Source organism: Lissotriton helveticus, chromosome 10, assembly GCF_964261635.1.
Source record: "Lissotriton helveticus chromosome 10, aLisHel1.1, whole genome shotgun sequence".
Taxonomy (NCBI): Eukaryota; Metazoa; Chordata; class Amphibia; order Caudata; family Salamandridae; genus Lissotriton; species Lissotriton helveticus.
This window is the reverse complement of record NC_136071.1, coordinates 1,204,523,434-1,204,541,600: the sequence shown is the minus strand read 5'-3', so window position 1 is coordinate 1,204,541,600 and position 18,167 is coordinate 1,204,523,434. Positions and strand designations below refer to the sequence as shown.

The window sequence follows — 18,167 nt, the reverse complement described above, 5'->3', positions numbered from 1 at the left end:
CTCTACTCAGCCGATGCACAGTAACCAGAATTCAGCTAAGACTATTTATATTCTCTCAGGCCGAACAGTATGTAAGAGCATTTCAAACTATTTTACAATTTTTAAACAATTAAAGGCAATTCAAAATATAAATCTTTCTAAAAAATAATGCAATCAGAGCAAGCTAACCTTTGAGAATTAGTTCACACGCATTGTCTGTATCCGAACAAAGCCTGGTGCAGAGCTAGGATGTCTGAGCACTTCTCTCAATCATAACACATATGGCACAATCAGACCAACAAAGTTTATTAAAATACTCAACACAAGCATTTGCATAAAATAAACAAGTCATTCAGTGGTTCCTGAGGTTTCTTATCCATTATTGAGCTTGGATGGTAGAAACCATACAGGTCACCTTTTGGCACTAGTGTCAGGGTGGGGGGTTACATGTGTCCTGTCCAAGCACTGAGCCCACTTGGGGAGCTCCTTCATTTAAAGGAACAGCTGAGCAGCTGTGCTGAAACTTCAATAAAACTTCAATAAAACTCCCACAAATCTGACCTATGCGTGTCAGCTAGTCCTGGAGTCCTGGATTGTCCCTTACATGAAGATCTGATGCAAGAAGACGCCTTCCTATCATCACAGATTCGCCACAGATACAGGCGAAGCATCCCAGGGTCTCACGCTCCCAGTGCTGAGGCACCTCGAGTGTCACATTTCTAATCCTAGCAGAACCACAGGCGCTCTTTACTTCCCCAGTGCTGGTGGGATTACCCTGGGGTCTCCGAGTACCAGTGCTGGTGGTTACCTCCCACCTCTGGCTGATGAGGCACAGTTTCAGTAAAGGTTACACCTGTAAAGTGCACCTCTGGACTAAAGGCAGTGCTTGGCTCTGTACCAGCTTACTGACAACTGTGCCAAAGAAAAATCTGTCTGGGATCGGTACACAGCCACACGTGCACTGCGACCACATCCCAGGATGGTGGTGTACCGTCACTGGCTGCCTGGTGGACGATGACGCTGGTTTTGAAGGGGATGAGGATAGAAGAAGCCAGCTGAGATCTTTAAAGCAAAGGTTTTATTTTGTCACTTCAGTAACCGCATTAAAGTTTTAGGTGTCGGTGCAGTGGGTTCAGGACCAGTGTAGGAAGGGGTCACTCATCTGGCAGCAGTGAGATCAGTGACTGAGCTATCTGGGTGAGAAAGCACATCGACCATATGAAGAGCTCACAGGTGGAGTGTTAAGGGGCCCTGGACCACAAGTAAGTACCTTCAGGGCTTAGTGTAGGGTGGAAGGAGTGCGCTATAAGGGGTCTGTTGCTGCACCCAGAAACCCTTAGTGGTGCAGTGTACACTACGTGTCTTCACTTACTCGCAGTGGCATCAAAAGAGACATACATGTGCAAACTGCCACCTCCCAAATGTGTACAAGTGCACAGGTACACTTTTGGAGGTGCTGGAAAAATACAACACCCTCCCTTTGTCTGCGAGTCTCAAACCTTCTGTGGTGGCCACAGACAACACGAAGAGTGATTAATGTGCCATACAGTCAACTGGCACCTGGAGTGCTCCGTTACACGGATAGGTAATACAGAAACGCCAAATAAACAAACAGTAAAATAAATAACTAACTGAGCGAGATGCACAGCAATTTCATTGCAGACTAACATTATATGGCAGTGCATAGAACCCAATGCAGAGGTCATGGCGCAAGGCAGACAGGAACCACTACAGCACAAATGTCCAGGAGTCTCCTCAATTCTGATCAACATCCTTGTATAGTCAAGTTTGCAATAGTAACATCTTGGCAGGGGGTAGCAGAACGTGGCAAATGGGGGTCCATGGCAAGCTGCCAATCTCTGGGGTTATTACAGAGTAAGAATCATAAGGGACTGGAGAGGGCCTGGAGCCTGGCCGGAGCTGGGCTTACATGTCCAGAACTCATCACAAATAAGGAGGAAAAAACTAAAGGACACAGAGAGGGTCAGGACGTCCCCTAGGGTTTAAGCCCCAAAGCTAGTGAGGCAAAAGCAAATTCCACTCAAGTAATCCAAACAAATCAGAAGGCCATCATCATTGCTTCCAAGTCAGCATGGGAAGAGATCAGCTAGGGAACCAGGCCAGCTGCAAAGGGGTTTACGAGTAACTGTCCCCAAAGGAAGAGCAGCAACAAGACTGAGAAGCAACGCCAGAGGGTCCTAAAATGTGCAAACGCCATCATCGCTGGGAGACTGAAGAGGTGACCTAGGCGGCCGCCATCCTATGACGCCATCCCAATCAAAAATCCTCCGACGAAGCCACCACTCAGGACAATGTTTTTGTTCACAAACCTCTTTACCTGAAACAGAAAAAACATTTTTAGTAGAAGCACAGAATCATCACCTCACTGCTACATTGGTACACACTGGAGGGGGTCTTGGCATTACCCTGTTAGCACACCTCACATACATCAACCGATGAAGTCTTCAGGACCACAGCGATTCCTCACCATCACCAGGTGATGTGTTACTGTATGTCCAACTTCCACTGAACTGCTCCAGCACACAGCAGCTACCATTCAGCAACCAAAGCTCTCAAACCAGCCCACAAGAGCTACCATTCAGAAACCAAAGCTCTCACACCAGCCCACAAGAGCTACCATTCATAAACCAAAGCTCTCCCACCAGCCCACAAGAGCTACCATTCAGCAACCAAAGCTCTCACACCAGCCCACAAGAGCTACCATTCAGAAACCAAAGCTCTCACACCAGCCCACAAGAGCTACCATTCAGAAACCAAAGCTCTCCCACCAGCCCACAAGAGCTACCATTCAGAAACCAAAGCTCTCCCACCAGCCCACAAGAGCTACCATTCAGAAACCAAAGCTCTCCCACCAGCCCACAAGAGCTACCATTCAGAAACCAAAGCTCTCCCACCAGCCCACAAGAGCTACCATTCAGCAACCAAAGCTCTCCCACCAGCCCACAAGAGCTACCATTCAGAAACCCAAGCTCTCCCACCAGCCCACAACAGCTACCATTCAGCAACCAAAGCTCTCCCACCAGCCCACAAGAGCTACCATTCAGAAACCAAAGCTCTCCCACCAGCCCACAAGAGCTACCATTCAGAAACCAAAGCTCTCCCACCAGCCCACAAGAGCTACCATTCAGAAACCAAAGCTCTCCCACCAGCCCACAAGAGCTACCATTCAGCAACCAAAGCTCTCCCACCAGCCCACAAGAGCTACCATTCAGAAACCCAAGCTCTCCCACCAGCCCACAACAGCTACCATTCAGCAACCAAAGCTCTCCCACCAGCCCACAAGAGCTACCATTCAGAAACCAAAGCTCTCCCACCAGCCCACAAGAGCTACCATTCAGAAACCAAAGCTCTCCCACCAGCCCACAAGAGCTACCATTCAGAAACCAAAGCTCTCCCACCAGCCCACAAGAGCTACCATTCAGCAACCAAAGCTCTCCCACCAGCCCACAAGAGCTACCATTCAGAAACCAAAGCTCTCACACCAGCCCACAACAGCTACCATTCAGAAACCAAAGCTCTCCCACCAGCCCACAAGAGCTACCATTCAGCAACCAAAGCTCTCCCACCAGCCCACAAGAGCTACCATTCAGAAACCAAAGCTCTCACACCAGCCCACAACAGCTACCATTTAATTTAATTTAATTTAATTTAATTGCGGGTTTATATAGCGCTAGGAATCGACTCCCGGAGGAGTATCTCCACGCTTCGACCGCTGGGGAACCCGTCCTGGCTCACTCTGAGAGGTGGTCCCTGATGGGTATCTCTAAGGTGCGACCAAGCATCCCCGGCGGTCTGGGGGGCCGTTGTGAAGATGAGGCAAGCTGATGCCCAGAGTTGCCGAGTGTGGTTTCTGACTAGAGTAGGCACCAAGGCGAGAATTATCGAGTCCGCTGACCCTGGTCCACGACCCTGCCGCGTCGGGAATCGAACCCTGGTCCCGGGCCGTTCTCTGCTTACGGGTCTGCCGCCTCTAACCAGTGAGCCACACTTCTCCACTATTCAGCAACCAAAGCTCACCAGCCCACAAGAGCTACCATTCAGAAACCAAAGCTCCCCCACCAGCCCACAAGAGCTACCATTCAGAAACCCAAGCTCTCACACTAGACCCCACCCAACAGGGGACATTTGTTAACTTTATTGTTTTGCGGTTCCCTGTCGCAGAATGTGTAGGTATGTCTAGTGTGAAAATAACGTGTTAGTATCACCACGCTCTATGGCATTCACTTCTAAAGGCTGAGATGGACTTGTGGGATTTAAATGTGATCAAGAGGTTACATCAGTGATGACAGAAGAGAGGGCATTAACTGCATATGAACTTGCTAGCTTGGTAAGGAGCAGGTTACTTACCAGTAACAATAGGTTTGCAACGCAAGACAGATTCACATGCTTTTCCGCAATCTTGTGTTTGGGCTCAGAAAAGCATTGTGAATAGTGTTTTTCTGGTCTTGAGTAATCTGTGTCCTGCACCAGCTGGCAGCACCACCAGGGAGAAATCATGAAACACCCACTTTTAAGTCTGACGTGAGCACCCTCACACTGTCAACCTTTGAAACCAGAAATGACACAAATGTGACACCACCACCTAGAAATAGTGGGGACAATTGTGTTAGTCTGTTGTAAACTCTGTTGTAATCCAATAATGGCTAAATGCAACTGCAGAGAGGTGTTTAAAACATCACAAGGGCAACAAACTTATCAGCTAAACATGAAGAGTAAGATGGAAGAGGTTTGTTGCTACTTGCAGTGTTCATCATCCTCCTAACAATGAATGCGCACATCCTATGCTTCTCTACTTCCTCATAGAGGTCACTGAGCTCGCAGTGCACATCATCGCCCTAACATGGCATGCGCACATCCTATGCTTCTCTACTTCCTCATCGAGGTCACTGAGCTTGCAGTGCGCATCGTCCTCCTAACATGGCATGCGCACATCCTATGCTTCTCTACTTCCTCATCAAGGTCACTGAGCTCACAGTGCACATCATCGTCCTAACATGGCGTGCGCACATCCTATGCTTCTCTACTTCCTTATCGAGGTCACTGAGCTCGAAGGACACATCATCGCCCTAACATGGCGTGCGCACATCCTATGCTTCTCTACTTCCTTATCGAGGTCACTGAGCTCGCAGTGCACATCATCGCCCTAACATGGCGTGCGCACATCCTATGCTTCTCTACTTCCTTATCGAGGTCACTGAGCTCGAAGGACACATCATCGTCCTAACATGAGGTCACGGAGCTCACAGTGAGTGGACTGTACTAGTAATCTCACATCATCAATAAAAGTTATGGACTGTTCCCCTCATTCCCAAACATCCATTAACAGCTGGTTGGCTTGACTCCTTCCTCTTCTTCTGGGGTAGATCACAGGAGCTGATCCAAGGAGTTGATCCAAGGAGTTGATCCTAGCCTTACTCCCATCTTGGCGGACGGATGAGCAACCTCAAGGTCCTGCTGCCAGCAAGACGCACAACTCAGCTGATGCTGCAGAGCTGCTCTGTAAGTGCAGACAGAGGCAATGTACAGGCAAGTCAGGATGGATCAGGAACGTGGACCAATGAGGCGAAGCCTTGGCCAACAACCTCAGGCGTGAAGGTAGATCATAACTCTAGACAAAGCTTTTAGAAACCCTACAAAACGGCTTTCACGAAGGAGTAGAAGGGCATGCACCAAACGGCTTCGGAATGTACATTAGAAGACAGAGTGGTCTGACTCTGCAAATAGGATCAGTTTCTGGACGGCTCCCAGAGCTGGAAAAACTTGAATGACCACAAAGAGTAGATTGTACAAAAGGTAGGTCACATGTGAAAAGCCGAGAAATAATAAAAGGCAATTTGCAGTCCAGTTGTGCACTATCTTGTGGTCTAACGCAGATGACCGCAGTGAGTTTTCCAAGTGAATTAGTGGAGTTAGCGCACACCTGTTATGAACTCAAGAAACACTGAAATCAAAAATGAAGCTCGTGAGCGTGCAAACCAGACAGGGGTTGTCAACCTCTCAAAGACAACTTGGTAAAAAATATATACTTGGTATATATTTTGTTTCACAGTGAGTTTTCACCAGGAACAAGCCATTTAAAGGACATTCACTATGATACTAGTAGGCCTGAATTAAGTGTTATTCATCATTATCAGAATCAGCTTTTTGCCTGGATCTAATCGAGACACTTTGATAATGTTCTTGATTCTGAACAGAGCAGTCTCAATTACAGGCAATGTATAAAGCTATTATTAGCAAGGGCTATCTACGCAGATGTGCCAGGAGAGTGCGTCTTTGCATCAACAAGAAAAGGAATACTTTGGAACAAGCACAAATCTAAGATACCTATGAGGCACATATTTACCATAGGGTCGGTGATTACAGGCGAGTGATCGTATCCTTTACGGCACTGCATCCCAAACTTTTTAGAACCATGATCCAATCTTTGGAACGAAGAACGTTTGTGACCCACCTCGCTTTAATGGACAGAAGAGGGGGGGGGGGGGGGGGTGGGGGTTATTTACATAAAGTATCGTGTGGTAGCGCACTGTCATGTACAGACAATGCATTTTACGTTGAAATGGGCACTAAATTTCCATAGAGACAGTTTTACTGATAAAACTATATTGCACACAAAAGATAATGTGTGGAAATCGGGTTTCATTGAATATTTATCATGCACACATCACCTAAAAATGTCTTGATTTGTTTTGATTCTATTAACATCTTTGTTTTGATCACACTTCAGAACTACAAAGAAAATGCTTCACCTAACTGCTGAATGTGCACAGTACATTTACAGGTATTTAAATTCTGTTGTGTTACAAAAAAATGACATCCTACACTCTTTCCTTTCACACTCCTCGTACTCCAGCAAGATTGTTGCATCATTTACTTTCCTTTCCCTGACTGCAAAGTGAGGAGTTTGTAAACACCAGTCTCCATGTTTAAAACATAAGCAGCAATTTGTCAGAAAGCCTAGCATGACATTTGACCTCTGTCTTTGAAGCACAGCAAATGTGACAAGATGAATACAGAATTTAAAAGGCATCTTTTTTTTTTTCTTGCTTGGACTTTAGCGACCCACCAAAAATCGTCTCACTTTCGACCCACAGTTTGGGAAACACTGCTTTACAGTCTTTTCACTAATGCAGTCTGAAGAGATAGGTGGGTTGTTTTAGGATTGCGAGAGAATACCCACAACTAAGAACTAGGATTTCACGCAAGTAACTGTTCCTCCTCGGTCAGGGGAATCTCTGATATTCATAAACAGTGGAATAGAATAGCAGTTCAGAAATGCACAACCTCAGGTAAGGTGCGCAAGAGACAAATGCATTTTTTAGGCAAATAGATTGCACAAAAAGTTAATTTACGCAGAGATGGTAAACAAGAGTAGGTGGTTGTTTCCTGAGCTAAGCACCTAAGCTCTAAGGATGCCATACCTACAGGGTATCAGTCTTGGAGTCACATCAAATGCTTTCATTTCTGCCCAAAGTTTGCACAGACTTTGAGGTTGCTGCTTTGCAAATTTCTGGAATTAGCAGCTATATCTTGCATCAAGGCAGCCGTAGACACTTTTCCCCAGATAGAATTTGCTTTGGCTTCTTGGGAAAGATTTCATTTGATTATTTATAGAGCACGACTATCACTCTGAACGGAGCATCCTGGCGCTATGCGGGAAAGGGAAAGGGAGGACAGGTCCCTCACTCATGACAGATGAGCACAAGGTATCTGATGATCCAAAGATCCAAGTCTTGAAGTTTCTGCTTCTATCAGCCATCGGTGTGTTGGCATGAGTTTCCAAGCTCTGCTTCCTCGAGCTGCTAAAGATTTACCTCCTTTGGTTTTGCACCTAAAGGCAGGGGGTTTAAGAAAATTTGCTGATGAGGATCCGAGTATCCCAGCAGTGGTGTAGGGGGTAAACCTATCCAATAGATATTTGGGTCCTGGGTTTCTAAAGGCCCTGAAAGTGATCAGAAGAACCTTAAATAGGATTATCTGATGCATCGGCAGACAGTGCAGGGTTTTGAGGACTGCTGAGGAAGATGATCAGCGGAGCAGTTTTAGCACTAAGCTGGCTGCTGCATGCTGTACCACCGGTAATCTCTTTAGTACTTGTTTGTTTACTCCTGCGAGTAGACTGTTGCAGTAGCCTAGGCTAGACAGAATCAGTGCCACCGCAACTGTCTTCCTTGCAGAGAGCGGAATGTAGTAAAAAAACTTTTAAAGTGTTTTGATTATGTTGAAGCACGTCCCTGCCACCGTCAGGGCCTGAGGTCGGAATGAGTGAGGCATCAAATTTCACTCTGATTCTTAGCTACTTCTACTGTGTTTGGCGGGCTGTGCGTTTTCAAGCCACCATTGGCTTGGCTCAAAGGGATTGTCCTTCGTATCAACAGGATCTCGGGTAGCATTTGAGGTGGTTGAGCTGCATCCAACTGCTGACCTCTGTGAGGTAGAGTTTAAAATCGTGTTCTGTGTTATTCGAGTCATTGATTTAATGGGGCGTTGTGTTGAAAAGAAAGTTCCTGGGGCCACTGCTTGTTTGTGGTTGGCGAGAAAGGATTTTATCCAGGCTAGTGCTGTGTTGGAGATGTCGCTATTTTTTATCCGGGTGAGGATAACGTCATGTGAAATGGTGTCAAATGCGGCTGACAGGTCTAATAGATTCACCACAGCCTTCTTACCTTTATCTAGGGTTAATTTCAATGTGTCCACTGTCTCTAGTAGTGCGGATTCAGTTGAATGTTTGGGGCGGAAGCCGGACTGGCAGGGGTGTAGTATGTCGGCGTTCTGAAAGAAGTCGGTTAGTTGTTTATTAACCAGTCTTTCTGTAATTTTGCCAAGAATAAGTAGTAACAATATCGGTCAGAGGTTTGAAAGTATGGATGGATCATGTCTGTTTTTTTATTTTTTTAGTGGTTTGACTATTGCCAGTTTCCATTCCGCAGGGACTATACCTGCGGCCGGTGAGGAGTTAACTATATTGTTAATTACTGGATTGACAATATCAATGATCTTATGAAGGACAACCGGTGGACATGCATCCAAGGGAGAGCCAGATTTGCAGCCGGTTATTGCTTCTCGTGGCTGCTCAGGTGAGCTTTTTTCAAAAACAGGTAGGAAAGGCCCTGTGTGGGTGGGGGTCAGGGTCGAAGTCTAAAGGATGAGTGTGAGTGATCTTAAAATTTTGTATATTGAGAATGGTTTCCTCAACGAAGACAGAAATCTGATCACATAATGTCTGTGATGGGGGTATTTCCCTACCTGACATTTTAGGGTCGGTGAAGGATTTTACAATTGTGAAAATTGTTTCCTGGCCATGGCGGGCATCTAGTATTTCTTTTTAGAAGTACATTTTTTTGTTAGTTTAATGTGCATGTGATATTTTTGTTCTTATTGATTTGAAGAGGTCTAAGTCTCCTGGGGTGTATGCTTCCTCCATTTCCGTTCGATTTGTTTGCACTGGAGGTGGAGCGCCGCTAGTGTGGGCGTATACCAGGGCATTGGGATTCTAGATTTTAACTTATTTGTTGGCAGTTCTAACGTGGCTGGCTCATTCCTAATCGAAGTCATCCATGTGTGGAAGAGTTGAGCGTCTTCGTGTGTGTCTCCTGATAGAATTGTAGTGGATGCGCTTGCCAGGTGTGGCAGCTTTGTATTTTTTTTTTTTTTTTTTTGCAGAGTTTTATATAGCGCGAACAAGAACCGAACCGAACCAGTTATCAGAGCGCTTTACATAGCACCAGTTACGTTACATGAGGACACACTTTCATTTTAGGCACGGGGAGATTAAGTGATTTGCCCAGAATCACAGGGGGTTTTTGGCGTCGTTACCGAGACTCGAACCAAGTTCCCCAGGTCCGAGGTCGAGCGCCTTAGCCGTTAGGCCAACCCCTCTCCTACCAGTTTGGCCCATTTGCGACTTGGCAGTGTCTCTTAGTGGAAGGAGTCGCTAAGTCATTTGGTAACCGCTAGTTAAGCAGGACACTATCCTTCAGGCTATGATTTGATAACACAGCACCGAGACCACTATGTAATTTACAAACAGTTGTTTTATTAATATATTTTTTTTTACTTCCTTTATTTAGTCCACATATTTTCCTCTTCTCATCTAGGAAAGGGAGAGATCTTTCTGCCGGAGAGATATGCCCCAAGAGGAAAGTTGTGAGTCTAAGTGATACAAAAATCAGATATCACTTTAGATAGGAAAGAAGGAAGAGTTCTTAAGGAGACCTTGTTATAGTAGAAAACCAGACACAGATCCTCTGAACAGAAATTGAAGCTCACTTACCCTTCTGGCCACTACTTAAGCTATATCTGGAAATGTGCTTTAAGATTGCCTTGTGCATGGCTCAAATGGAGAGCCCAACTGAGGCTAAGCTCTCATGGAGGGGAGGGTTTGTGACAGAGAAATGCTCTTTAGAGTTTCAAGGAAATCCTCCACACTAGGATGCTTAATAAAGAGGCAATAAGGGGACTTCTTAACAGCAACAATGACATTCAAATGTTCGTTGTGAGAAGAGAATTGAAGGGCACCTTTTACCAAACAAAGAAGATACAGTAAAACCAATTCCTTGTGTCATGTTCTGGGATCCATCTGCTTCTGAAGACACCAAGCGCACAGAAGCATTCCAGCGAGTTGCTATTATATGAACAACCCAATAAGGCTGTATAGCAAGCCAGCCTTAAAGGAGTAGCCGAGGATGTGCCGACTCTTCTCCTACCACATCCATCCATTAGCTTTACTTTTCAGGAGGAGAGTACAATGGGAGTCAGGAACGTTAATGCGCTTCCTAGAAGCAGATACAACAAGAGAAACAGCCTGATCAGCCTCTTAAGAAGAGTGTTTCTAATCAGGAGGTCTGCACTTCTCCTGTTTATCAATGGGTTTGATGGAGGTCAGAGGTTGTGCTCTATAGACTCCAAGGTCCTGGCACCAGGACTTCCATGGGTGCACCCCATGATTCTAGAAACAAAAACATAAAAATAATGGCATTTTAGGACACTTGTGGAGCCAATATTAGATTTCCTTGCAGTTCTATTAGTTACCTCATGGAAGGAAATGTCATCCACCAGGGAAATGTTATGAGTCGCCTTCTCTGGGTATTTGGCAGAAAGCAGACTCGCGTGTGAAAAAGAGGAGGAACGCCTAAAAGGAGTACGAGACCTGATCTTTGTGAGGACAGATTGCCTCTCCCTTGAAAGAAGAGAAAGAGGATCCTTTTCATCACCGGCTCATCATTCGAAGACTGGCAGAGTTGAAGGGATGTTGAAGGAGAATGTCTCGATTTTGAGCACCTCAAAGTCAATCACCAGCAGCAGAAGAAGGGGGAGACCGTTCCTTTGGAACTAGTAGACCGCAAGGCTGAAAGGATGACTTCTTTCCAGGACTAACTCTCTCACTGTCCCGAGACACCCGTCAAAGAGAGCAGGCATGGTGGCTCTAGAGACAGAGGTCAGGAGAAACACCGCAGGAAAATAAGGACCTTACAAAGTAGATGCTTAATAATGTTGAATGACCCCCCCCCCCCAAAGAAATGAAGATTTTCAGCCAAAATAAGACATAAAATACCACAGTTCATTGAACCTTCTCAGTGAGCAGGAAAAACGAACGGTATCCCCGAACCTTGTGTGAAGGAAGGGCTGGCAGTCCTATAATTCCTTAAAGGGGCAGTTGCAAGTTAGCACCATGTTTGTGCAGCTTTTTAGAAGCTACATTGCCTTTCATCTGTGTTTAAAAAAAGGCTGTAATTCAGCGGTGTTTCAAGGCAAATACATAATATTGTTAATCGGGTTAACTGGAGTTTTCAACACACAAAAAAGCAAATGAACATGATATTTATTTAAGGTACATTTTTGTACCTATAACATTATTTTGAAAAAATGTTGTTCCGGGGATCTTGCACGTGTCCAGACATTGTCTACTGTTTGTGCATTCAGAGAGAATCCCATGACAGAAGGTAGGCACTGCACTTGGGTCCAGATCGGTCTTTGCTCTCAGGCTCCCATTTCTCCATTTTGCACCTGAAGGACTTCTTGAAATTAGACACTAATCTGTTTGTTTGCTCCATTTCTGCTTCAAGTGGGCCAGACTCCAATCATGGAGTGGGGTCTTCGGCCGGATGTGCCGATGTAACTCCTCCCATCTAAGCTTGGAAAGAGAGCTGGTAGGTTTAGTTATTGGAAGAAGGGCTCTGTCTGCGAGCATCAGCAGAACAAATAGATCAGCCTGCCCAAGAAGCGGACAGCAGTAGACAACATACTGTAATAATGGAAATCCTGCAACTTCACTCTGCTGAATGTACTTGTGGAAGACAGAAGTGTGATCAAGATGCACGCAAGTTTTGCAGCGTGAATCTTTCTGGATTCACTATGCTGTGCATTATTCCGCGGTCTTGTGGTTGGGTCCGGATTCGTAGTCTTTTCTTTGTTTTTTGTTTTTTTTTTTCTTTGCCCAGGTGGGCGTCGGCGTCACACCCCCTTTTGGGTGTATTTCCGGTGACGTCGGCATGCTTCCTGCGGAAGCTCCCACTCTTGGGCGCCATCTTCAGATTCTTTTTTTCCGCGGTCGGGTCTGGATCGTTCCCGTTTGGGCTCCAGACATTTTTGGAGAAAGAAGAAAGAAAATACAGAAAAGACGAGGAGAAGTCATCTGAAGACTCCAGGGGACTTCACCGACGAAAGACAAGCAAAGATAAGGCGTTTTCCATCCAGATCTTCGACGACCGTCGACGAACACGCGACCAGAGAGCCCCTGGACGCTCGAGGATGGACAACACGCCGTTCAAGTTCTGCCGGAACTGCCACCACAAGTACGCGCAGAAAGACCAGCACCCCGGTATGCAACCTTTGCCTACCGGTGGACCACGAAAGCGGAGACTGCAACGCCTGTTCCGCCTTCACCCCGAAGACCCTTCGTGTGAGAGAGAGGCAGAGGGTAGCACACGCCACCCTGCAGGGGAAGGCCCCGACCCCGTCGCTCTACGAGCTGGGGATGTCCTCCGAGGAAGAAGACAACGCTGCCGCCGAAGACGACTGCTACACGGTCGTAGAGACCGATTACACGAAGACTTCTGACAAGGTAGGAGACTCTTCGGCCCACAAGAACCCGAGAGACTCTGAGTCTCGAAAAATCGAGGGCAAGACCCCGAAAGCGCCGACGCCAAAAAAGGCGGCGTCCGCGACTACTCCCAGGCCCAGCGGATCCTCAGAGAAGGAGTCCCCGGCGCCGAGAGCTGCTGATCAGCAGAAGACGTCGAAAATCGTCCCCGAAAAGGATCGATCGACGAGGGAGAAAGACCCGAAACTGTTGACGACGACCAGAGACCCGATATCCGGTTCGACGTCGAAAACTTCGACTCCGAGAGGCACGGCGACGAGCCATCCGAAGAGACCGGCGGAACCATCCGACGCGGAACACGCGGCCGAGATGGAAAAGAAAAGAAGGCGCCTCGAGGCAGAGATGGAGAACTTCATGCAGCGGAAAAAAGATTTCGACGCAAGGATGAAGGCCTTCACGATCCCTCACAAGACCAAGCCACCAGTGCTGGAGGCGGTCGAGGAGGAAGAAGAGGAGGTCGCCGAAGTCACCGAGCAAGACCGGGACGTCGAGGTGTTCGACGACCAGGAGGAGTACGAGAATCCCCACGAGAGCTACGGCTATGGGGAGGAAGATGAGGGCAGGACAGACACAGAGTCGGCGCCCTATGACCTTCAGGATGTGGATTACATCGATGTCGAGACCGACAGCCCGGAGGAGGTGGTCGACACCTACCCCTCGAGGCCCTCGCCGCCGGACGACATCGGGGCCTACAACGCGGTGATACAATCTGCCGCAGCAGCTTTCAAGCTCAAGCTCGACGAAGAGAAGCAGAAAGCAGACTTTCTTCTGGAAACATTGCTCCCAACACAAACGAGGAGCCAGTTCCTCCCGATGCTCGAGAGCGTCTTGGCTCAGGGGAAGGAAGCTTTCAGGGAGCCCGCAACATGCAAGGCAGTGACTCCCAGAACTGAGAAGAAGTACAAGCATGCCGCGAAGGACCCGGCCTACATTCAGGGCACGGTCTCCGCAGACTCCATTATCACGGCCACAGCAAGGAGGAGGGCTAACGTACCCACTACCTCGGGCCCGCCACCGGATAAAGAGAGCAAAAGGATGGATCTGGTGGGCAGAAGGATCGAACGGAATGCCGCGACCCACTGGCGCATGGCTAATTCCAACGCCCTGGTGAACAGACACATGTACCAAATCATGGAGGGACTGGGACAGTTGGTGAAGGACTTGCCCCAGGATGCCAAGCAGAAAGCCGAAAAGCTAATTGAAGAGGGGAAGAATGCTGCAAATTCTTGCCTTAAGACGGCTCTGGATGGGGCAGACACGGCCAGCAGGCTCATGATGATGGGCGTCACGGAAAGGAGACACGCCTGGCTCAGGATATCCGGTTTCAAACCGGAGGTGCAACACAGCATCCTGAACACCCCGTTCAACGGCAGTACGCTTTTCGGACAAACAGTTGATGAGCAACTCAGCCAACTTAAGAAGGATAACGAAACAGCAAGATCCATGGGAGCATTGCAGTTCAGAGGGAACAAGAGGGGCACCCCGTCACGGAGGCCCGGCGGAAGAGGCGGAAACCAGCCAGGTACTTCACACCAGGCTTTCCAGCAAACGCACCAGGCAGACTCGCAGGGTCAGCAGGGCCATCAGAAACAGCCCTGGCAGTACCAACAAAGAGGCCAGTCCTTTCGAGGGAGAAATGGACGAGGACAAAATAGAAGAGGGGGCCAGCAGCCCACCTCCAAGTGACTTCGAAAAAATCCGTGTGCCCACCCACAAAAAAGATCCCAGGGGGCAGCACGTACAGATGGGTCAAGACAAACTAGACACCCACGACCACAGGACACCAGTGGGAGGGAGATTAAGATTCCACCTCCAGGAGTGGAGAGGAATCACATCAGACAAATGGATCCTCAACATTATCCAATTCGGATACTGCATAGAGTTGGAGGCGAGACCAACAAGCAGAAAACCAAGAAGAAAGCCGCTAGCAAGCAAGCAGCTGCAGTGCCTTCAGGAAGAAGCAAAAGAACTCCTGCGGAAGCAGGCCATAGAAAGGGTACCATTCAAGGAAAGAAACACAGGAGTATACTCAACATACTTCCTGGTACCAAAAGTAGACGAGACAATGAGGCCCATTCTCGATTTACGGTTCGTGAACCGATTCATAAGAACGCAAAAATTCAAAATGACCTCCCTGCAAGAGGTGCTCCCACAGTTGCAGACCGGGGACTTCATGGTCACGATAGACCTCAAAGACGCATACCTGCACATCCCAATGAACAGGAAGCACAAGCACATGCTCAGGTTCACCGTGGGAGAAAGCCACTACCAGTTCACGACACTGGCCTTCGGTCTAAAATCGGCACCAAGAGTTTTCACAAAGTGCCTCGCAGCAGTCGCGGCGCACCTAAGAAGGCAGGGGATACATGTATACCCTTACCTGGACGACTGGCTGGTGAAAGCAAACTCATACCAGAAATGCAAGCTGCACGCACATACAGTGACCAGCACGCTCATAAACCTGGGGTTCTCCATCCATTGGAAGAAATCATCAATGGAGCCGGAACAAGTGAAGATCTTCCTGGGAGCACAGATCAACACCTTACAGGGCAAGGTGTTCCCCAGCGAGAAGAGGGCGAGGGCGCTGGTGAAGGAAACTCGCCTCTACCGGAAGGGACAAGCTCGGACAGTGAGGACGGCGAGCAAGATCATGGGGATGATGGCATCATGCATCCACCTGGTACCGAATGTACGACTCCACATGAGACCCATTCAAGAATGGCTACAGGAGCAATGGTCACAAGCTACAGGCAGTTGGGAGGATCTAGTGGTTGTAACGCACGCAGTGCAGAAGGAGATGACATGGTGGACCATGGAGAACATAGCAAGGGGAAAGCCTCTAACGCCCCCAACGCCAACAGTGACCATCACCACAGACGCATCCCTGAAGGGATGGGGCGCTCACATGGAGGAGCTCAAGGTGAGGGGACTGTGGACACCGACGGATGCCACAAAGCACATCAATTACTTAGAATTGAAGACAATTTTCCTTGCACTGAAGGCCTTTCAAACAAGACTGTACGAGCACAAGGTATTGATACAAACAGACAACACCACTGCGATGTTCTACATCAACAAGCAGGGGGGCACACAGTCCGCACCGCTTTCAACGCTGGCGCAGGAGATATGGAGATGGGCCATCCCTCTCAAGATAGACCTGCTAGCCATACACCTACCAGGGAAGGACAACATACAAGCCGATTGGCTCAGCAGGCAGACATCGGCATCCCACGAGTGGGAGCTCAATGCTCAGGAGACAAGATACCTGTTCGACAGGTGGGGGACACCATCGGTGGACCTGTTTGCCACACGCCAGAATGCAAAATGCCAAAACTTCGCATCCAGGCAGCCCGAGGAGGGGACACTGGGGAATGCCCTATGGATAGATTGGTCAAGGACATTTGCCTACGCCTTTCCCCCGATACCACTGATGCACAGAGTACTGAGCAAGTGCAGAGCGAGCAACATGACACTGATACTGGTCGCACCGCAGTGGGCGAGACAGACCTGGTACTCGCAGATCATGGAGATGACACAGTGTGCACCCCACAGATTCAGCAGGAGGAAAGATCTACTGTCCATGCAGAACGGAGAGGTACTGCATCCAGAGCCAGAGAGCATGAGCCTAGTAGCGTGGCTCCTGAGGACATAGAGTTCGCACATTTGAGACTACCAGAAAGCACCCTGAGGGTACTTCGGGAGGCACGAAGGCCCAGCACTCGAAAGTGCTACGTTGCGAAATGGAAACGATTCACAATATGGTGCAGACAGGAAAGACTCCACAATAAGATGAAGAGGGACTCCACAGGCTAAGGTACCTGACGCACTTACTGGAGAAGAACCTTAGCTCATCCTCGTTAAGAGTTCACTTGGCAGCGATAGTAGCCTACACAAGGGGAGAAACGTGCAGGAGCTTCTTCACATCACAGGTGGTGAAGAGATTCCTAGAAGGAGCGAAAAGGATCGCACCACCCAAGCGGGTGCCGCCACCTGCATGGAACTTGAACACAGTCCTAACGGAACTCATGAAAGAGCCCTTTGAACCACTTCACAAGGCCTCCCTAAAGATGCTAACTATGAAAACAGCCTTCCTGGTTGCGATAACGTCCTTACGCAGAGTAAGCGAGCTACAAGCGCTGACGCTACAAGAACCATACATACAAATACACAACGATAGAGTTGTGATGAGGACTGACCCACACTTCATGCCGAAGGTAGTATCCAATTTTCACATGAACCAGTCGATACAGATACCGAGCTTTTTCCAAAAACCCACAACCAGCGCAGAGAGAGCTCTGCACACCCTGGACGCCAGAAGGGCAGTCATGCACTACATTGAAAGGACAAAGGGGCACAGGAAAACGAAACAGTTTTTTGTGTCCTTCGCAAACAGCTTCATGGGCAAAGCAGTAACCAAAAGGACCATTGCACGATGGATCGCACAAACAATCCAACTCTGCCACAAACGGGCAGGACAGGAACTGGCTGAGGGGACGCGTGCCCACTCCACCAGGAAGAAGGGCGCTACAATAGCCTTCCTGGCTAACACACCCATAGAGGACATATGCCTGGCGGCAACATGGGCTTCGGTGCACACGTTCACGAAGCACTACTGTGTGGACATACAAATGAACAAGGAAGCTCAAGTGGGACAGAAGGTGCTACAGCACATATTCAACACCCAACGCTCATCTTCCACCCAGCCGCCACAGAGATGAGAAACCGCTACAAAATCTATGCACAGCATAGTGAATCCAGAAAGATTCACGCTGCAAAACGAATAGTTTTCTTACCTGTCGGTGTAGTTTTGCAGCTTGAAGATCTTTCTGGATTCACTAGCGAACCCACCCACCTCCGCCAGAAAGATGAGGCTGGAGAGAGAAGAGGTGGTTAACTAAAGAATAGACTTTGAAAGTACAAAGCGGTAAATACAAACTAAGATGAACATTGCCATTACTTCGGAAACGAAAGAAACACGGAAAAAAAGAACCCGAAGATGGCGCCCAAGAGTGGGAGCTTCCGCAGGAAGCATGCCGACGTCACCGGAAATACACCCAAAAGGGGG

General features: G+C 48.1%; 1 protein-coding gene across 1 annotated transcript in view; it reads right to left on the bottom strand.

Moving 5' to 3' along the window:
• Nucleotides 1-264: 264 nt before the first annotated feature.
• Nucleotides 265-18,167, bottom strand: part of LOC144784956 (FUN14 domain-containing protein 2-like) — a 39,211-nt gene continuing 21,308 nt past the window's right edge. Inside the window, exon 5 of the mRNA XM_078664073.1 lies at nucleotides 265-2,317. Coding sequence (XP_078520199.1) covers nucleotides 2,240-2,317 — 78 coding nt within the window. The 3' untranslated portion in view covers nucleotides 265-2,239. The remainder of the gene's footprint in view (nucleotides 2,318-18,167) is intronic.